This window comes from Geospiza fortis, unplaced genomic scaffold, assembly GCF_000277835.1.
Source record: "Geospiza fortis unplaced genomic scaffold, GeoFor_1.0 scaffold98, whole genome shotgun sequence".
NCBI classification, from domain to species: Eukaryota; Metazoa; Chordata; class Aves; order Passeriformes; family Thraupidae; genus Geospiza; species Geospiza fortis.
In genome coordinates this window covers 4,639,619-4,662,515 of record NW_005054306.1, presented here as the reverse complement: position 1 = coordinate 4,662,515, position 22,897 = coordinate 4,639,619, and the positions used below count along the sequence as shown (strand labels likewise).

The following is a 22,897-nucleotide window of genomic DNA, read 5'->3' as shown; positions in this document are numbered from 1 at the left end:
CTGCTGTTGAAAACTTGGCATATATCCATCAGTCAGTTCCTTGCCCACTGTCTCCCACACTCTAATGATAGGGAGTATCAGGAGTAGCCTGGGGAGTTTCCAGGAGTACTATGTTGTAGCTATTGGTAACCATAGGTATTTTTTAAATGTTAGTGTATTTATACCTGTATATGATGTAGATCATGGGTTACTGAACCAACTCCCAAGAGGGATCATGTGCCTGAAGAGCAACCAGAAGGAAAACATTCAGGGCCTGCTGAAATATTGAGCAAAAGTTTTTGTAGGAATCTGTGTTTCACATTCACCTAAGTCTCTTGCATTCAGTGTTGGCACCAGTGTCACTATAAACAAGGCGGCACTGCAATCATTCAGCAGGAACAAGGATATAGTTCAGCCAAGGCACTTTCTGAGCACATTATAACTGTGCTTTTAGAAGTTGTCCTTGTAACGAGGTAGGTGGCCAAGAGCCCATGTGCTAGACATCCTTATTTCTCATACCACTAAATTTTAAATATCAAGTTTGAGGTTCTGACAAAATGCAGTTGGTTTTGTTTGACCTTCATCTGTTGTCCTTCAAGCCACAAACATGTAGTGCCTAGGGAATAGCCAGGAAATACCTCTCCCTCACTCCCAACTGATTACAGAATCCCTGTGTCAGCCTCTTTGAGCAGTCCCATCTGGTGCTGCTCAGCTAGAAATGTCATAACTGTACTGTAGAAGTAACCTTGGAAGTGGGAGGATGAAAGTGAAAGAAAAGGGGTATCCACCAGCAAGCATCAGTGACAGAGTGAACACCATGGGTCAAGAGCACTATTGCACGCATTTAAGACACTTGCTGTAGCTGACACAAACACTAAAGAAAAATTATGCTGTCTTATTTTCTTATCAGGCTGCGATAAATGCATTTGGGATTTGACAGATGACATCCGATTGTCAGTTCTGACGATCGACGAAAGCAAATCCACTTTATTGAGCATTTCTACAGGTGTTGCAGCTCAAAGGCGTTTGAATGACCTGAACCTCACTACCACTCATCTCCAGGTACAAACACTGATGATTTGTCTATTTTTTCATGTAGTTTGAATCTTTGAATTTCCACTCCATTCCTGTAAATTTCAATCAATCCCTGCCCTCACTAGAGAAGGAGTTTGTTTTCAGATGCACTGACTTTTTTTCCCATACACAGGAGGCAATGTCCAAAAAGAAGAATCATGCTACACTTTGGACCATCCAGGTTGATGATGCTGCAGATGAAATGAATGATCTCGTCAGAGAAGCAGAAACACTTAATGAACAGGTTTGTTTACAGCCTTCTGCCGAAGCTCTGAGGGTTGGCACTTTGTCATATTCACCTGTTGGCATAAGAGGCGAGTACAGAATAGTCCCAGTTGGAAGGGACCTAAAATGATCATCTGGTTCAACCATCTAAGCAATACAGGACCCACCAAAAGTCAAAGCATCTTATTAAGGGCATTGTTCAAATGCCTCTTAAATCCTGACAGACATCGGACATCAACCATCTCTCTAGGAAACCTGTTCCAGTGTTTGACCCTCTTCATAAAAAAATTTCTATACATCTAGTCTGACACTTCAGGGTCACTAAACAAGAGTGGGTGTGCCCTGACAGCTGGAAGAACCTTCTATTTCTATTTCTATTTTGTAACTTTCTACTTTAAATATGAAATAAAAGCATAAATGAATTATCAAGTCTTCACAGAAAAAGAAGGAGGTAAAAAGTGTGTTGAGTGTGGTTGGAGGTTTGTCACCACTCACAAAAATCTTCCCCTCAGGATTTGAGTTCCCACCTACCCCCTACACAACGTGGTTGATCTGGGATAGACACGTTGCCTTTCTCATTCACATTTTGATTTCTAATTAAGTGAAGTAACCAACACTAAACTGATGCAGATTGACTTTGGGAGCATTTGTACTATATCTATTTTACATGTATGCTCTCTTAAAATTAAATTAGTCCTGATTGGACATTTCAAAATATATTTCAAAACTGACAGTTTAAAAGATTTTTCATGTACCCACTGAGATGGGAGCTTGATCAGCACTCAAGATATTTTTAATACAATTATAATCATAAATGTTGCATCCACATCCAGCTGCCAGGCTATAAAATTAGGGTTATCAGCTCTCATCTCCCACAACACTTTCATTGCATCCTAGAAGAATATTATATATGCTATGATATATGTTAAGAGAAGAAATAGGGTTCAAAATTGCTTATCCTCTATTTTAAAAAGATAATATTAAACATCTTTCTGTTGCTGCAATATACATATATTAGTAAAATTCATCACTCTATGTATTATCAAAGATAGCCACAGCTGCTATACAACTAGATTATATTTCATGCTTATTGCAAAGTGCCAGACCTTATATTCCCCTTACCAATTCCTTCACAAGACAAATTAAAATTATACCTTAAACTAAAACTCAAATATAGGAACAGGCAGGGGGCAAAAAAGCAGCACAAAGGAAAGTGAAAGAGAAAATTTTGGTTTGTGTGGTTTTAATCAACACTTACTTAGCAGAAAGGGCACATAAAATTTATACAGACTATGCCTAAGTTCAAGAGAGCTTTTATTAAACCAACTCACACTCACAGCTCCGTACCTGTGAATATCTGTCCAAGCTCACATGCCTCAGTGTCCCTCTCTGTAGCTAGTGGGCAGACTGATTAAGGCATTTGGTTTTCTATGAATATTTTGTGAGTTTGGATAATAACATTTCATTTGCAGTACTATCTGGGGATTTCTTTCCTCATTCGTCAGTTTTACTGTCCCTGAGCAAATAAATTCAGTATTTCCTCTGGTCTTTTCTCCCTGGTTACTGCTAATGCTAGTTTCACATCAATACTTGTGGTTGCTAGTAAGTCAGGTAAATAATGACCCCAGACTCTGACAATGGAAGACCACAATAGTAACTCCGAATATATTGAGCTCTTTGCTATTTCAGGGAACATTTATGGAAAATGGGTGCTAGGGCCTTGAGTGGGTTTTGCAGACACTCACAGTATTTTCTGTTCGGAGCATTTTACAAGTTGCAGGGCTGGGGACCTCACTTGAGGGAGACACAGATCTAAAACGAGTTGGGAGCTTGACACCTTTTTCTTCATTCTATTTGTTTACTCAGGAAATGCCATACCAGCAGCCCCACTGAATGCCTGGGAGACTCAGTAGATAGAGTTTTACAACTGTACATAATTTATGAAAATTTTATCGCAGCAAACTATGGATAAATATGAGACAGGATTTAATCTCTCACTCTGCAATTCTGAAAACAATGACAAGACAGATCTTCACTTTGAACACCTTTAAATACTACTTTATATGATAAAAAGGACTTCCACATGCTCACCAGGAGAAAGCAAAATGTGTGTTTATACTGCTCATCCTCACATCTGAAAAGAAATCTAATGTTTACTCTCATGGTTTATTCATAGGGAAATGAAGCATCCAGCAAAGGCCGCCTGGTACAGAAGGAAACCACGGAGATCAACAACCGTGCTTCCCAGCTTGTGCAGCAGCTCAATGATATAAGAGATAACATTGAAGGTAAATAGATTCATTCCTGGTTCATCTCAGTGTCAAGAATGTATTAATGAAACCTTCATGTATTAATGGAACATCAAGAATTTTTACTGTCCTATATATCAAAGGAAAATCTTCTGATATATAGGACAATATGTAATTTATGGCAACAGTGAACACCCTCTCAAGCACAACTGCACTCAAAAAAGATTTCCTAGTCAGAGATAATCATCTTCATCTGGAATATCTGTGACATACCATTATCATCCTGAAATATAAAAATGAGATTAAACCAACTGCAGCCTCTTATTCAGTACCTGCAGAAAGCAATGAAATAAATATACTCAAAAACACCCCTGTCCCCTGTACACCTGTGACATGAAAGCCTCCATCCTGCTGCAGAACAGATTTCCCTCACTCTTCAGCAAAGCCAACAGCAGGCAAAAGCTGTCTATGGCACCAGAATAGAAATGCTGAGGTTAAACAGACCTTTTCCAATTGAAAATATTTGATTATTAGACCTGATTAGCTCTATCTTGGCAGTTATTGCAAGCCATCTGGCAGCTTGTGTAAGGAAAAGTTGTTACATATCAACTGTTATCCTTGCTTATCCTTACCTCCATGGGTGCTCCATTACTTTCTCTCAAGAAACATGGTTAATATGTCCCATCACGAAAAAGAGCCAGGCTAAGACCATATACTATGTTTTATTTGTACTGTCTTTTTACACCTCTGATGCTAAAAACCACTGACTGTCTGGCCATCTATCACATTTCATTTCTACAATTTTTGAGTACAAGTGTCAGCATGAGCCTCACTGTACGTCACTAACAATCATGGTTGATGTCTGTGTATCATCCTTTTGTATCATTAATTGGTTTGGAGCAGGACAGGAACCACATAAGGCAGATATGCATCTAACTTGGCACACAAATGGCACAATCACGTTAAGCTGTTATAGAAGAAAAAATGTCCATGACTGTGAGTAGCATGAAAACAGTTGGAAACAAGTAGGTGAAAATTATTTCCACTATGCTCAAAACTGTTCTTCTACAGAGGCATCACCCATGTTCACCCACACATGTGCCAGCATAAGGAAAAAGAAATCCATGGTCATCATCAGTTTCTGCTCAGTATGAGCCCTTAAAGCTCTGCTAATGAGCTCAGAGTCCAGCAAGAGCAGGCATATAGACACTCTGTCAAGGAACCAGTGGTGACACAATTACACACCTATTTTTTATAAAAATCTTCCATAAGAATAATGCTGGTTTTGCCAACTTTGTTTACCCACAAAGCTAGTGACAAGCGCTAGCCAAGGGCACACACATCACAGGAAATAGAAGAGGAGGTGATTGGTATTTAAGTCCAGGGAGTGAGAAGTGAGTAAACTTTGTAATGATTACACTGGGAATGGGTAAACTCAATTTCAGCTGCAGGGATACAACAATGTTTTTTGAACTGAGACCAAAACCTTAAAATAGTATCTATCTCCAAACCAGCTAGGCAGCATCAGGCAAGAAGCCATATGTTACCTCCTTAGGATGCCTCAAACTTCTGCAGATGGAAAATGAGGTTACTTCAGTCTCCTTGGCATTGTTATTATTTTATAAACAGCAGCACTTGAAAATCATGATCTAGATTAAAGCCCCAGCCTGCTACATGCCACAGAATCCAAAACAAAATTATTATCCCAGCCTATAAGAAATGTCAAGCCAAATAATGCACACAACCCATGTCTGCTTAATCCCATCCTTTTCTGTTGAGACCTCCACATGTGACAGAAAGAGTGAATTATTTACAGATTTAATATTAAGATTGGATTAAATATAATGATTACCTACTATGGAGTTGAAGATAATTAAAATTTGTTTTGCCATCAGTATCATCACAATTCACAAAAGTAAAAGTAGTCCACAGTATTTATTTCTCTGTAGTCATACTGAATCGACCATCTGTTCCCTTTTCCCCCTAGAAATCAGCAGCAAGTCAAAATACTATGCAATTCAACAAGAGCTGAGCCCTGAAGAAATTGCCCAGAAGCGCAGCGTGGCTGAGGAGATGCTGAAGGAGATCAAACGCCGAAAGCCTTTCACTAATCAGAGGCAACTTGCAGATGAGGAGGAAAATGCAGCAGAGGAGTGTGAGTTTTAAGTCAATTTTCCTTTCAGCCACGTGCTGATGCTCAGCTGGCAGGTGTTGGGCAGCTCTGGGTGTACTGCTGGGCCCTGGGCAGATCCAGCAGGCACTTGGCAAGCACCAGCTGCTGTGATGGAGATGCTGCTGCTCCAAATTCCTGCCCCAAGTCCCTGTTGGTGCTTGGTGCTCCTCACAGCAAAATGGGGAGGAAAAGGTCTGTGTGTCTGTGTGTGCCTGTGCACTGCAGCACCTCAACAACAGCTGCCTAGGAAGGTTCATGGCAGGGCTGGCATTGCTCATGTGAGCATCATCCCCCCTGCCAGCTCTGCTATGGAGACAGCAAACAAGAGCAGAGAGAGAAAAGCTGCTACAATGGGAAAAAGTGGCAGCCTAATTCTCACAGCTTAGTGAACATGAGTCAGAACATGAGGCATAAAGACCGTCTTCTCCAGAACAGGCTGCCTAGGTTTAACAATGAAAAACAAATGTAAAGTAGGCAAAGACAGACCTAGTTTCTTTTAATAAAATATATTCAGAGGGGGAAGTAATAGGATTAAAACGAAATAGTAAAATGAGAGCCATCTTTCCTTCTCAAAGAGAAGGGAAAGTTAAAATCTAGGTATATAATCCCTCAAGTGAGCTTTACAAAATGTGTTTTACTGTTGCCTGAATAACAGCAAAGAAATTGCTGTATAGGTAAGTTCTGTCAGAAATGCAAGCTTTGGATTTATTGGCCTCTTATTTTTCTCCCAGTGCTACAGCAAATTGAAGCATTTCACGAGAAGCACAACGACACCAGATCCCTGGTAACTGATGTGCTGGAGCAGCTCAGCGAACAGGACGTGAAGCTGTCAGACCTGGGGGAGGCATTAGGCGAGGCGCTTGACTATGTTACACAAACGGAGGATATAAACAGGGAAAACACAGCCAGGCTCCAAAGGCAGGAGGTACTGTGCACCACACTTATCATAAGTGTTGACTGTGAACACTCCATCTCTGCCACTACTTAAAACAGTAGATTGCACACAATTTAGATTCAGGAATCACCACACCAAAAATTAATTTCTTGGAGCACTCAGCAGGATGAGTTTGACTCTTCAGTTCTAAGAAACAGCTTGTAGAAGTGCAAGGTACTATTATCTATTTGTGGAGCGACAATAAATGAGAAGTTTTGGCAGGTCATGCCTCATCTGACTGAGGAAGAGAGGGGTATTTATGCCTAGACTAGAAAGGTATGCTACAGTAAAACTCAAGAAGCTTGAAATTTTAGGTAGCATGGCTGCTACAAATATTGTGGTGGGATTACTTCATCCAATTGTGTCCTGACTTATAATGTGGGAGGGCCTCATGTTCACACAACTAATTCTGTTCTAAGAAAACAATTAAAGACTCTGCACTGCATTTGTGCCCTGGGCTGAGTGCATTCATACTGTCTGATCCAAACTTCCTCCGAACCACTTTAAACAAAATGCATCCCCACTTTTTCAGGAGTTGACAGTTGCCCTTGAATCTTCAAGCCCAAATCCATTGTCTAACTGCTCCACAATAGGTACCTTGAAATTGGGTTTCCTACTTGCTAGGTGAACTTGCTAGCTTAGCTATGAGGCTACAACAGTTTTCCCCTGTCCAAATGAACAGTTTCAGGGTTTTGGACAAAGTAAAGCTTCCACCCTGGAACACAGCTCAGAGGTGACCTGTCCCCTTCTCTTCAGAGCAGATCTGTGATTCTTTTCCTGTTTTCATAAATTTCTTTTAAGGAATTCAAAACCAAAATATCCCACCTAAAACTTCTCATTTATTTTTTCGGGAGGGAAAATAATTACAAAGAGAACAATCTGGGGCCATTCAAATCAAACTGTTTTCATTTCAATAGCTGAAATTGTTTCCTGGAGGAGAGGGTGTTAGCGAGCAATTTTGTGATTTGAAGAATGATCCCACAAATTCAGGCCAACCTCTGTGTTTCACAGCATCAGTGGCAGAGTTTTGACTTCTTGAAATTTGCAGTGCTAGAAGTTCATGCTGATATGGAAGGTCTAAGAATTCAATAGAGAAATCAGGCGTACTCCTCTAGTGAATCCTTTCACAAGAGCTTGAGATCCTTAAATACAAAACCTTTTCTGTTTTTCCATTGTTCCATAATTACAATGCCAAGCTGCAGCTTGCCTCACAGTTATGAAGCAAAGCCTGAAGTGTGTAGTTGTATTTGTTCACTGTTCTTAACCATTTGGGTCTACATTATTCCTCACAATGAAGGCAGATTCTGTACAAAAGAGATTGTTCACATTGGCTTTACTACTGACAAGGAAAAGAGATCTCTGTACTGTAGATTTAAAAAAACTCCAGAAAAATTTAGTCTCCAGATGACAATGAAAAATCCATGTTTAATTTGTCTCTGCTGTGAACTGAATAGTGCTTCATTCCAATAGCTTCTTAGGCTGTAATGTAAAATGAAATTAATATTTTTTTCAAATCATCCAACATTTCTTTCACAAAACAAACAAACAAAAAGTAATTCACATCATAATATGTAGCAATTAGACCTGTCTTGGAAAGTCAGGCTTCTGATATGTCTAAAATCTATTTAGCTCACTGCTATCTTTGAATTAACTCCAGCACATTTAACAAAAAATTAACACATCAAAGCACAAATGGTATAGGGTGTGATTTATGGTTTGAGCTTTCTTTTTAGAAACAACATGAGAAGACAAAAGAGCAAATGGATGAAGTGAACAGCATTCTGCTCAGTGCCTCAGCTATTTTGGAAGAACCACAAAAGGTCAATTCTGAGTTAAGTGAAGTAATAAAGGTAAGTGCCTCAGTGGCTTGTTTAAATGATACATCCAGATTTTTCGAAGTCATGTTTAGATCACTAATGGAAAAGCTCTCCTTTTTTATACTGCTTCAGTGAAACACTGGCTAATATTCCCGGAAAAAGTAGATGGTTTTCTTGGATGAAAAGCTCTGTTATTACAATTTACTGTAAAAAAAAATAATTCTAATATAAGGACACATTACTGTAGGCAAAGCACAATGAAAGATTATGCTGTAGAGTTCTCAATTATTTCATTATAAGCAACTGCCAAAAAATGTTCTGGTAAAAGACTGCATCATATGCTAAATTCCTTTCCTAGTGCCTAGGAGTGAGCCTGGAAGAACACTAAAAATCCCAGATATCAGAATTAGAACCAGGCACTGTGTCAAACATATATAACCAGATTGTTGTATAGAAATCCTTTCCTGGAGCTGTAGACTACTATCCAGTGTTTTGAATCAGACATGGTGCTGAAGGAAATTTGTAGACATTTTTGGGGTTTGGCTTTTCTATGAGAAGATAAAGAAAATAAAACTAGGAATTTGCTAAGTAAAATATTTACCAAAGCTGCTTTCTTTCTTCATGACTTACTTTAAAATTTTGAAATAGCTGAAGAAAAAATAAAATCTTCCACAAGCATTCATTTTGGTCACAGTTGCCCACTTCTTGACACAAAAGCATTTATGAAAAGTCATTAATTTTTCTTTGAAAAAATAATTTGAGAAAACAGAACGACAACTTACTTTGCAACCATCCCTGTGTTCAAGCAGTACATTGGAGTTTTTCTCTGGTGTTTTGTCCAAAATGAATTGCTGAAGTTTATAATTTTGGGTTCCCCACTGAGGATGTTCACACTGCAGGGAAGGAAGTACAAACATCATACATTGTCCGTTCTCATCAGCAACAAGTATTTCCACATTTCACACATTCATCCTTTTCCCCTCCCTCAGTTTCATGCTTTTTCATGTATTTTGTATTTATAATCACATGTTACCACATTTATAATCTTCAAATACATCGGAAAGCTTGTGTACTGGAGAGAAAGTGAATGCAGGCCTTTGGTCTTCCCCCAAGTATTTCATAAAAGGAAGAAACATGGCTAAGGCAAAGGGATTCCACTTCTCCTTGCCTATACATACATAGGTAGTATTTAGGTGGACTGATTTGCAAATTAGACTAATCCAAGATGTCTTAGCATGAGGAATCTCTCTGTGCAAGAAGGCAGAAAGGGGACTTAACTCTAAAAGACTTGTCATTGGCACAATTCTGGAGCAAACATACAGGACATACAGAAAGACTTTTACCATATTTCTTTTTTTATTTTATGCATGTCTCTCCAATGCCTTCTTAAGTGATTTCTGGAATTTTTGTTGATTTTCATCTTCCTGCATTTGTCTCCATACTGGCATTCGCCATTAGATCTTTCCTCTTTTTCTCTTAAAGATGTAAAATAAAACAACCTTTGCAGAAATAAAGGAACATTATAATAACATAAAGGGTAAAAAAACCCATAATAATCAAAATACAGACTCGATTTTTACAACTTTCATCTTCTTTCCTCCCTTCCCTGCTTTGTTCAGAATGCATCGGGGTTCTACGCAGAAATAGATGGAGCAAAAAAGGAACTGCAAGAAAAAATAGCCAACCTGTCCCTGTTTGATGATGAACTGGTAGAGAAGGCTATGCATCATGCACAAAACCTAGGAAGACTTGCTGATGAGCTGGATGGGTAAAATTTAACTTCAGCAGATTATGTTCATACAAGTGCCACTTACTGAACAGCTGAAAAGACAAGCAGAAGCACAGTGACAACAAATAGGCACTAATCAGTGTTAAGTCTTGTGTAGAAGGACTTGTCATGGTCCACAAAGAACAGCTGAAGTTGAGCTGGACAAAATCTATGGAACTTTTTAAGGAACAAGTATATATCTTGCATGACATTCTCTCTAGTCTAATTGGGCATGTTCTCCTCTTCCTATAGCAAAATAGGAAAGGTGGATTAGTGAAAAGTAACATAATACAAGCAAGATTAAATGGGGTCTGCAGAAACTGCTCATGTCAGCAAGTTTATTTACATTTAAAAAATGTTTAGCATTACAGGGCACAAAATGAGCTTTGAGATAATTTTATTCCAAGAACAATTTTACAGATGGAGCAGTTCCGATGCTTAGTAGGTTCTGTCCCAATGAAACTGGCTCACAACAACATCAAAAACTTATTGTAAGTCTTTCTATTTTGCTGGAAGATACTAAATGCATCAACATTGCATTTAGTATCTTCCACCAATTTACTAAAAAATCATTTCCAGATAAATTTAATGATTTTTTTTTTTTTTTTTGCAATTGGGACTATCCATGGAAAAAATCACTGCTGTAAATGAATTCTTAAATAAAATATGTCACCAAATTCTACCTTAAGTAACATCATAGGCATATGCTTTTGGAAGATAAGCTTACATCTACTCTTCAAGTATATTATCTAAATACCAGTTGTTTCTTAATATTCGTATGCCCTAGATAGGAGATTAAAATAGAGAAAAAAATAACAGATGGTCTTCTTTTATGCAATTGTATAAAGCTGACATCTGAAACTGTTCTATAATGACACACAAACTACAGAAACATAAAAACCAAACAGTACGTTCAGTCTGAGATCAGCTAATTGGGGACAGCAGACCAACTTGAAAGAAAATACCCCATATAGCTACCCTTCCTCCCTTACCAAAATAATTTAAAAATTATTACCAAGCCAAACACATTAGGAATTTCACAAAAAGCAAACAAAAGTAATCACAAAATACCCAGATGGAATAATGCTGACTCCATTGTTTGTTGAGAAGATTGTCTGCAGTGAAAACTTTAATCCTTTAAAACATTTAGCCTGTCTTCAAAACATCTTGGTTTTATAGGTTTGCTTTATTAGCCTGTTAGGCTTTTATTTGATAGAGTTTATTGTTTTGCCTTAAGGGACTTTAGCAGAAAATTCTCGCAATAATGCTGAATCTGGAAATTTAATAATCTCTCGGTGTGCAAACACTTTGAAGTGAACGCACACACGTGCAAATACATCTATATTTAGAATCTATTTCTAAAATATACTTTGAAATCTGCTTATCACCAGAACATTAAAAAATAATATCTATTCAGAATTGTTAACAGATGAATGTTGAGCCCTGAACTATCTTCTGTTTGGAATCTCCCCAGAAGACCAGTTATCACCTAATACGCAGATCAAAACCATACCATCAAAGGTTTCTTTCAGTCTAACTTCCTGCAAATTCTCATGGCTAGGGATAATTCTTCATCTGATTCTCCCCTTTTCCCACTTACCTTTGGAAAATATAGACAGGACAGTGACACAGCTATCCTGGTCACTGGAACACATAGGTTTTTCCATTCATGGAGAGGAATTGTTCCTGAAGAAGGATTACTGATAGACCTGTTATTCTGTTAATCTATGGAATATCTAATCTAGAAAAAAAAAAAAAAAAGAAAGTAAAAGCTGAACAGTCATTTGTTGCTGCTCACATAAATGTTAAGGGCAAAATTCTCAGAGTTAAATGGCGGGGAAGACTCTTCTATCCACACAGTTTTCACCTGCTTCAGATTGGTCAAACCCAACAAAGAGAATACCAGTTAGGCCAAGTACCTTTATGTGTGTGATTATGTAGTCAGAAACTACTTTGATTCAGTTTGGTTTCTTTCACCTTTTGCTCTCTTTTTAACAGGAATTTGTATGGTGTTGATTCAAATGGTTTGGTACAAAGGGCAATCAATGCTTCAAATGTGTACGAAAACATTGCTGGCTATATCAAAGAAGCCAATGAAGTTGCATTGTTGGCACTGAACACAACAAACCGGGTCAAGGATGTAAGTAATTTTCATACCAGCTTTTACTTTACAAAGTTTCAGAGACTCCAGGCTCCTAAGTGTAAAGAAAAAACAAATTTATCTTAACTGGCAGTATTGAACTTCTCACTGCACAATTTTTTCCTTTATTATTTCCTGAATTAAATCCCATGTAGTTAATTATTCTTCTAGTCTGAAATCCCCTGGTATTTAAAAAGACACAAGAGGATCTTCTGTCCCTGTCCCATAGGGTGATGCTGCTCTGTGTTGTCACTCACATTGAGACATTTCTGTGAAATTACAGACAACTCCCTACTCCTGCAGGAACCTGAGCTGGCATTTAGTGCTTGAGTCCTCCTGCTTCACTCAGTGCCATGCGGCAGGAAATGTGGTCAAGACATCCCTGTGTCTCATAGAAAATCAGGCTGAAATTGGACGAAGCCCACTCATACACTCAGTGTAAGGAGTAGGATAGGAGTAGGATGCTAATTTTTTCTCTGGCCTTTCTGTTCAAAAATACTTTCTACAACTACAGGCATATTTTTTGTATGCCTGTAGTTACCAACCTATATACATGTTATTTACCAGCAATTTATTAGTAGGATAGTGAGAGGATTTGGGTAGATTGAAGGGGTCTGAACCCCAGAGGGCTGAGGGATTTCAAGTCCAGCCCTCTGTTTCCAGCATACTGCTGCAGACTGCAAGGCAGCTCCCCATGAAGTGAAAGCATTAATCATCTATCTGAGATGACAGTAGAAATGAACAGTCACAGTGCCTAAATAACATGCAGCATTTAGTCACATTGTCTAAACTGGAGCTGATAACTTACGAGGATTTCCTCCACCTTTGTTACTCAGTACTGTTGTTTGGAAGACCATACATTTCTCTAAACTTTCTTAAAACAGAAATCTTTGCTTTCAGACTTTTTTTCCAATCCAACTGCCAATCTTAAATGTTAACAAAGCAAATGAAACTGTAGTGACTTTGCAGTTGCATTTATATGCAGGTAAAATATTGTCCACAGTTAATCACAATAAAGTGGAATATTTGATAAGGATTATTCTGACTTTCTTTTTTGGAACATGCTTGTAGGCTGCAGTTGGAATTGATACTCAGGTCATTTACCATAAAGGTAAAAGTGAAGAACTTCTCATCCGAGCCATGCAGCTACAACGGACAGCACATGACAGTAAATATACATCCTTTCTACTTTCCCAAACAGCTTATAGCCATTAAAAAAAAAAAAAAAGAAAAAGCACATTAAAATAAATTTCAGAAGCACATAACTAAGCAGAACTACTGCTGCAACAGAATAGGCTATTGATTGAATTTACCACAGAAAGTACTTGAAATAGCCATGGGCACAGTTTGAGTAGCTCACGTGTTGTCATCCTACTAGATACTGATAGTTTATTTCATTCATGAAAAGTCCATTTCACATACAACTACCATTTTAAATGTGAGCCTGCAAACTGTTGTTCACTGGTAAATATACTCAATTAAGTAGTTCAATTAAAATCAAATCACAGCAGCTTAAATGTTGAGAAAGCTGGATTTCACCAGCGGAGGGTAATAATAACTGTTAAAGTAGTTTGGCCTTTCTTCACTGTAAATGAAAGATCTAGAATTACAGAATTACTTTTTAAAATTTTCAGGACAATTTGAGTTCCTTAAAACTATTCTTGTGTACCAGTTGCAGCTATTCTCAGCACTTCTGGTAAAGCAAGGACAAAGAGTACTGACTGGAACACAGCTCTCTAGGTTTTTGGAAGACGCCCTGTGGCAAGCAGGGGTGCTGCAGGGCTGGTTTTTCCTTTGGATTCTGTAAAGTCAGGAGTACAAATATGTTCGAAATTAAAAGAGATCATGATATACTGTCCATGGCATAGTAAGTGCCTAAGGACATACCTCCCCAGGACTGAATTTACCTTTTCAGACACCACTTGGACTCCCCTCAGCTGTACCACCCCTTTTGTCCCCACAGGCAGCGGTTACACCATTGCAGACACCAGCTGGCAAGTCAATGGCACTTTTGCCAGAATGAACGCCCTGCGGAGCCAGCTGATGAGAGCCATTGCAAAAATGCAGTCAGCAGAGACAGGTTGGAAGAGGAACTTCATCTCTGTGATGTCTTATCTTCACACATTCATCTCTGTGATGTCCTATCTTCGTACATTCAAGAGCACATTTTTATCTTTGAATATGGATGTGAAGTTGCTACTAAGAGTTTGGCACTGTGGGCACTTAAAGGAGTTTGGCTGAAACTACTAGACCTAGATATCAAATATCCAGCTTTAACACTTTCATAATGAAATTAAATGCTTTGGCGCTGAAATTATTAACATTCTTCTTGCGCTGGTCCTGGCTGCAGTAAAGTTAATTTTCTTCACAGTGGCTAGCATGGGGCTGTGTTTTGGATTTTTGTTGAACATGGAGTTGATAATACAGAGATGTTTTTGTTGCTACTGAGCAGGGCTTGCACAGAGCCAAGGCCTTTTCTGCTTTTCACACTGGTGAGGAGACTGAGGATGCATGAGAAGTTAAGAAGGAGCACAGCCAGGACATCTGACCCCAGCTGACCAAAAGAATAATCCATTCCATACAGCATCATGCTCAGTGTATATAGACTGGAGGGAAGAAGAGAAAAGGGAAGGGGAAGACGGAGAGTGGGGAGGGATGGGACACACAACACACTTGAATATTTGAAAGAGTTCATTTCCTATCCTTCCCTATTTGTTCTGTAGAGGAGGCCAGAGAGCGTTTGGAGCAAGCTCAGCTGAAGACTGCAGAGGCTGTAAGTGCCACCACGACAGTAACACAGGCTACCACCCCCATGGATGAGAACGTGAGGCTGTGGTCCCAAAACCTGCAAGACTTCCAGCACAATTCACAGGCATATGACAGTGCTGTGCATTCAGCTGGGGATGCAGGTAGGGTGGCCTGAAGCTTGCCATTTCTCAGGCAAATGTTAAAAAATCAGGGAATCATCGCAATAACGTTGTATGAATTGCTTACATTGCATATTCTTCTAGTATTTTGCTTCCATGAAAATGTTCAAAAATTAGCAGTTTTCTAGATCTTGACTGTATTTTAAAAACATTGGATCCTCAGGGACTTCCAAAAATTATTTAAACACTTAAGTGCTGAAGACTTACTGAATTCTAGTTCATTTTTATCAGGGTACCAAGGTCACACTGAATGGTAAACAGCTTGTTTAAACACTTCTTGCTATTATGGTTGGTGATTTAGGGTTTTTTGTTTGCTTGCTTTTTAACATTGAGAAGCATTTGAAAACAGAGCCCTTTTGTCTTCAGGAGTGCAAACATGGAGAAGAAATGGTCCCTCACTTGATGAGCTTGTAGTCTAAACAAAGGGGTCAAAGAGGATAAAGGAGGAAATAAAATATTTAAGCAGAGTGATTTCTGGAGAAGCTTGTAAACATCACATTAATTCCGCTTTTATTATTATTTTTATTATGAAAAATTTAAGGCAAATAAAAGGACAAAAGAAAAGCTAAGGCAGACTACAAAATTAAAATGAAGATGATAGGGGAGAGTAGAAAAAGAGATGCAAAGATGAAGCTGAAATGAAGTGTAGAAAGAAGGAAAAAGGAAACATAGAAAGAAGGAAAAGAATAATTGGGGAAGAAGATAATCAATCTAGAAATGAAAATATTTTGAATGAAAAATTGATTACAGCATCACTATTTATTGCTCCATGTATTCTTGACTCTGCTTGGGAGGCTCACTAATCCTAAGATATTTATGGTTAGGGAGGTTGGAAGTCCAGAACAAGTAATTTCCTTCACACTTTTGATGATATCATCACCTGCAGACTTGTTCAGTGATGTCTTGCCTCCTAAAAGTGCCCCAGAGAAATTCCATAACCTCATTGACTCTGTCTCCAGATAGTCTGAATCACAGATCTACTGCCCTAAATCCTTTCTCCTTCTGTCAGGAAGTTTACAACTCAAGTGTCATTTTACTGTAAATGGTGTTATGAGCACCAAACCCAACACTGTTTTTAGTGTTCCAAAGTCACAGTCTTCCCTCTCAGCTGGGGAATCCCAAGAGTCATGTTATTTTCAGAATTCCATGATCCATAAGACCCTTACCCCTAGTATTTTTGGTTAAGTGAATGCTCCCAAGAACTGGTATATAGGTGGTTCCCTTTACAGTGCTATTCAATATCCCAATTTCTGGCTCCAGAACTGGAGGAAACTCAGATTTCTCTGAGCTTTTCATCAAAAGGAAACAGTGAACCTGTCCCTCTGGGAATCGGTAAGCTCACTGCTAGTCACTGCACAGAGCTCCACAAGAGTGTAGTTAATATAACAGCACTTGGATTGGATTGCCTTGCTGCAAAATGTTTTTGATCACCACAGAGTAGTTTAGGCTATGAGCTCTAATTACCATGGAAAATCATGCAAATGTGGATATGATTGGCCTCCCAGGAGGGAATGGTACGATGAAAAATTTCCAAGAGAAACAGTGTGCTGTAGCTTACACATAAGGCTGTTTTTATTCACCTTTACACTTGATTTACATTTAACATTTTCCCTTGCCAGCTTAGTGGGTAGAGTAGCAACACAGACTGCATTTGGCTCTTCATGCTCAAAATGCCAGCAGACATACAGGATTCAAAAAAATCTGCTCATACTAGCTCTTGTGCTGGAGGAAATATTTCCAGCAGCATTTGATGTGCTCTGTAAGAGTGAACAGAGTTAAAATGGCCAGGTCTCCCTTGGTTTTGTTCCCAAAAAGGAACAAGAACAGCTCCTAGGTGATGTGCCTGGAAAAAATGTCTTCTCTGTGATGGTGGATTTGCAGGTCAGGAGTCACGGTGAAAATATTTGTTCCTATGTGAGCTCCTGGAGGGCATGCTGACCACAAAAATAACTGTTGGAGAGATGCTAATATCCAGCCTACAGCAAAGTGTGCCCTAGTACATTTGTGGAGGAAGCTTTCCCAGGGCATTTTTGCTCTGAAGGCATTTGATTTGTTTGTTCAAAGGTCTGATGAGATGTTTTTGCCAGAAAGATCAGGTGGAAATAGCTGAGAAGAGAGATCAGTGCCACACAGGAGGCTGGCACAGGTAGTGCTCCAGACAGATGTGATTGTGATTCACAGCCCAGTAAGACAGATGTAGACATGGCAGGCATGGTGGAGAGTTCCCAGATCAGCTGTGTATTCTGCCAGGAGAGGTTGATCTGACAGGAGGAATGCCCAACCAAGTCCAAAGGAAAGTCACAACAAATGTTCAGACAGGTGCCTGGAGCACCAAAATACCCAATCTTCATGCTGAAGCCTCTAAGCTGGCATGTCTGCACTGCCCTTGAATAAAACTTGCACTTGGTGTTTGGAAGGGTGAGAGCATATCTTGGCTGTGCAGTTTGTCTGAGAACAGTCCATCTTGCCATTGTGCAGGGAACTGGTGGGCTTCGGCAGAGAGAGTGGCAGACAGTTTGGGAAGCAAAAAGTAAAAGGGGAAAATGTTTGGAAGATTACATTCAGAGTACTTCCTCCTTGACAATTTCCCCTCTATTCTTTTTTTATATTTTATCACTGGGTAAGAGTAGTTTTCTTTTCCACTCTCACCTTCATCTCAAAGACAAAAATCAAAATCAATGTTCTTCTGTGTTGAAGACTATCATTATAAAGGCCAAGAGGAAGAGATTTATACTGAGATTTCACAATAGTTCTAGTAGTTACAGATGTTAGTTTTGTGTTTTCATGCTATAGTAGCATTTCAAGTTTAATACATCAAATTTCAAACAGAGAAGCCAGGTTTTAAGATAATGAATCAAACAAAAGTCCAATTCAGTTGCAGATTATTGAAAACAAAAAAGTGGCTGCAATTTGCTAAATCATTTTCTGAGATTGCTTTCAGGACTAAATGGAAAAAAAGTGAGGGTCTAATGGCCCACTCCTAGACTGAACTTGGAGAGTAAAACACAAATGAAAACAGCCCAGCAGAGACAGGACAGGACTGACAAATACAGATTTTTCACTCTATCCAAAACAAAGCAGACTTGTAGGACTCCATAGAGTATTCTCATACTCTGGGTTGATGTGAACGAGGCTGAGGCTTATTCAATGCAAACTGGAAGCACAGAAGAGTGATTGGAGTCTGCTCCTCCTCCCCTGTCTTTTATACAGTCTCCCATATCTGATGATTAGCCCCTTTGCCTGCCTCTCTGCAGTCTTCATCCAGAAATGTTCAAGGCCAGCTTGGGTGGGGTTCTCAGCAATGTGGTCCAGTGCAAGGTGTCCCTGCCCACAGCAGGGGGTTGAAGCTCGGGGATCTTTAAAGTCCCTTCTACCACAAGCCCTTCTATGAGTCCCAGACAAAGGTAAAAATACAACAAGAACACAAGAGCAGGTGGATGTAAGTTGGCAACCCCTAAAATATAACTTTAAACCCTACAAAACTGGTCTTAACCTTTACAGTGAATCCATGTCATTAAAATTAACTCTGAATGCTGGATTTTTCTTATATGCACATCGCTTGCAGCTAAAATCGCATTTCATTATACTCAGCTTCTTGTACCTACATTTAATTAAAGATGAAAAATGATGTGATGTGTAAATATCCTTCAAAGGGCAGCATGTCATTGGAATCTGATGTGATAAAATTGGATTATAATTAAGGGTAGTTATTTTACCTTCTTGATAATTTTTCTGCTTATCTTCCTGGGAAAGGACTTCTCTCACTTTTAACAGGACAGAGCCCCAGCATTTCCCTTTGACAACAATGACATTTGCACACGTACCACCAGAGGACACAGCAGTGAAAGACCAAAGGTCCAGGACTCTAATTCAGGACCCCTGGCAGATGCAGGCAGGAAAGTTAACAAGGTTACCAATCACAAGGGCTGGGCCAAGTACTAAGCACAGTTTAGGTGCACATGCATCATCATCATCATTATCTAAGGCCTTCTATTGTTGTACACTACAGCATGAAATTGTCAGCGTTTCTGTCATGGGAGTGGACTGTGAGCCACAAGCAAACACATCTCCTGTGCAGCCACTGCTGCTGTCTGGGGGATGACCTCTGGGAGGCACACATAGCTGAAAACAGCCTATACATCTCCCCCACAGTGAATTTGAAGAGTTCATGAAGCATAACTCTTGGATGCAGTTCCCAGGTCAGCCTCAGATATCCAATGAGATGCTGAACAAATAATTCTTCTGCTCCAGTTGCCATAGATGTAAAATTAGGCTTAACATTCATTTGTCTTGAAGGAAGATTAAAAGGTTAAAACTATTAATGTTTGCAGAGGTCCTTGAGGAAAGTATTACAGAGGTAACACAGTAATTACCTACGAGTCCTAAGAAAACATAGTGTCCTTTGTGCAAACTTATTTCCAAAAACTTTAGCAATACCAGATTCTTCTAAATCATTACCCTTTCTAAAATCACTGCATCTCACACATCATAATTATGAATTGGTCAAAAAGCAGAAGGAGGCAGGTGAGCGAACCTAAGAGGATAGGGTGGAATTTTCCTGATGCAAAACCAGTCTTTCAAAGAGGAAAAAAAATCTGTCTCTTCTTTTCTAACTGCAGTGAAGAAACTTACAGAAGTTTTCCCTCAACTCCTGGACAAAATGCGCAGAGTAGAACAGAAGGCACCAGCAAACAACATTTCCTCCAGCATCCAGCGGATCAGAGAGTTAATTGCTCAAACCAGGAGTGTAGCAAGCAAGGTAAAACTTTTGGACTTTTGGGACTTTTGGTTACTAGTGCTAATAATCAAATCTTACTATAACCTCCATTTTCTTGGGCTATGCTAGAAGCACAAACCTGAATATTGTCACCTTCCCAAAACTGGATCAACAAAGCACATTGGAGGTCATTAAAATCTTTACAGTTACTATTTGCAAGACTTTGACATTATCATAGTACTCATGGTAGACTATTATTATTGCAGTAGCAACTTGACAATAAAGGTTTGGGCCCAATGTATAAGATGGCCAGAACAACAAAGCTAATTACCTATAATTTGTAGGCAAATTACCTACAAAGCTAATTACCATGAGTAATAATTACAGCAATTTAATGTAAGCTTTTCTGAAATGACAGCATTATTTTCCTTTCTTTTGAATTAATTTTCTGCAGGGTAAGAGAATCTTTGGCTCACACATATTTAATAGAGAAAAAACCACTTTCATTACCATACATAAATAATGAGGGTTTTTTCTCTAACAGGAAAACCAAGGTCAAATATATTTGAATCCATTCAGAGAAATAAAAAATTCAGCGCATTATTGTATGTTCACCGTGCTGGAATATAACTTGGAAAAATCAGTTTGTGTGTTGTGCTTGACTGTTCTTTAAAATGCGATTCAGGTATACTGTGTTTAAACTTGAAAACATTACTTCAGTTATGTTGAAAGCATTTTGAACTAAAATGAACAGTTTTCCATTTTTTTTAGCATCTCATAAATATCACTGTAGATTCAATGATATAACAGGATTACTCATGAGCAGAAAATGGTTGTACTACTCCCAAAGAAAAGAAATAAATTATGGGCAGAAGTTTTATAGCTCTGTAAGAATTTCATTATGTGGCATACACAGTAATGTAGCCCTGATTCAACCAAGCACACATCTATCTCCCACTGAAATGTAATTTACTTTCTGAATATGCTTAAGCAGAGTTCATTAGGACCTTTAATCAATTTTAAGATAACTTTCTCCATAATCTTTACAGTGTCTTTCAGGAAAGATTGTTACAAACATACAATTTACATGCCAATATATAGATGCCAACTCCACTCTTGCAGTAATCAAGGCTGCTGGCAGGGTATTGTTACACTCACCTTAAGAAATGACCCCAGGCAACAACACCTGTCTCACTTTGCCCATTTGCAACTGCAGGTCCAAGTCTCTATGATGTTTGAAGGCCAATCAGCTGTTGAAGTCAATCCAAAGATCAACGTGGAAGAACTGAAATCTTTCACTTCCATGAGCTTGTACATAAAGCTCCACAAAGACAGCCCACAGCTGGCAGCCTCTCCGGACAGATTCATTTTGTACCTCGGAAACAAGAATGTAAGAGAATAGCCCAGTTGACTTTTATGCATAGATTTAAAAAAAAAAAATTAAATCAGTTTGAAATTTATTTGCCCTCAGTTTTTCCTCTCACTATTTCTTCGTGTTTCAGAACTAAAGGTGTCTATCCTATGACCATCATTGATTTTGTGACAAGCAAGGGCTCCTGAGACCCCTGTCCTTGAGACTTGTCACCCCAAACAATGAAGGATTCTCTCTGAAAAGCAAATTAGACTGCCTGGCAGTGTACTGCTTTGATTGTCACTGCTGCAAGCCACACTTGCTATCTCCTCTGCCAATACCGAGGTGCTCTGAAGCAGTTAATGTCACCTGCCTGGCTTCTGTGAGATATGCTTTAATCAGTTTATGCTGCTGACAGTGTCAATTCCAAATCTCTGAGGTCACAGGCCTACAAGATAAGCAGGCTTCTTTATCTGTGGCTTGTGCTGCTGTTGTACACTCTGTACACTCTTGATCACTATTTGAAATAGCTGTTCTTTAAACTGTTGTTGTGAAAAGAAAAAAATCACAACTCACAAGCCAGGTATCATTCTGGCAACCTATTACTTGGGAAGGTAAAGAGCCAGGCTTTCATTTTTAAGCTTTCCTAAAAAGAATGTCTACTGAATATAAATCAAGTGAAACGCCTCTTGGCAGAATATTTAATTACAGCATAATACTTAGGGTTTAGACTATTTCCTGCACATGGCGCTGTCCACTAAATAATGATGAACAGCTTCCCATTGAACATGACTAATTCATGGTCAGCAGAGATCTCATGACCTTGAATTTACCTCAGTCAAAATGGATATAAAGTAAAATATCAGAGGCTTTTTTTCTGTACAGTTTTATGCAGTGAAAGCAACCAATTAGAGAATGAGGGTTTTGTTTCTACTTAAATAGCTTTTGGTAATATTTAAAAGTGTCATTCAGTTTATCAAAGCTTACCTTTACTTATGTCCTGCATTAAATCTCTTTCAATGTTGTATCTCTAACATCCTTCTCCATTGGTGTTTTAGGCAAAACATTACATTGGTCTTGCAATTAAAAATGACAACCTTGTGTACATTTATAATCTGGGGGGCCAAGACGTGGAGATACCTCTGGATGCCAAGCCAGTCAGCACCTGGCCTTCTTACTTCAACATCATCAAAATTGAGAGGTAAAATGATAACGCGTATTTCCCCAAAATCAAACAGTTCATGGGAAAAATCAAGAAGAAAAGGCTGTGTCAGAACTGATGATCAGGAATTTTCAGTGCCTGGTTCTATTCCTACTGAAATAAATGGAAATTCTTCCTCATTTTGAAGAGCCAAGACCCAAGGGGCCACAGGGAGGAAGAGATAGTGTCTGTGGTCCCTCCCTTTTTTTACCTCCTGATTACTAGTCCTTGCTAAGGAACAAAAACCCTTCCTGTTTTCAGTTACCTCCTGAGTTGGAGGCTTCTTTGTTCTTTTGTAAGTCTGACCAATATGAAATTCTCTTCTCTTACAATTCTTTCCTG

General features: G+C 38.9%; 1 protein-coding gene across 1 annotated transcript in view; it reads left to right on the top strand.

Moving 5' to 3' along the window:
* Positions 1-22,897, top strand: part of LAMA4 (laminin subunit alpha 4) — a 98,778-nt gene that overhangs the window by 45,598 nt on the left and 30,283 nt on the right. The window contains 14 exon segments of the mRNA XM_031066639.1: positions 890-1,041; positions 1,187-1,297; positions 3,455-3,566; positions 5,515-5,682; positions 6,432-6,625; positions 8,368-8,484; positions 10,071-10,219; positions 12,218-12,359; positions 13,431-13,527; positions 14,323-14,439; positions 15,083-15,268; positions 19,906-20,045; positions 21,220-21,393; positions 22,413-22,556. Coding sequence (XP_030922499.1) covers positions 890-1,041; positions 1,187-1,297; positions 3,455-3,566; positions 5,515-5,682; positions 6,432-6,625; positions 8,368-8,484; positions 10,071-10,219; positions 12,218-12,359; positions 13,431-13,527; positions 14,323-14,439; positions 15,083-15,268; positions 19,906-20,045; positions 21,220-21,393; positions 22,413-22,556 — 2,003 coding nt within the window.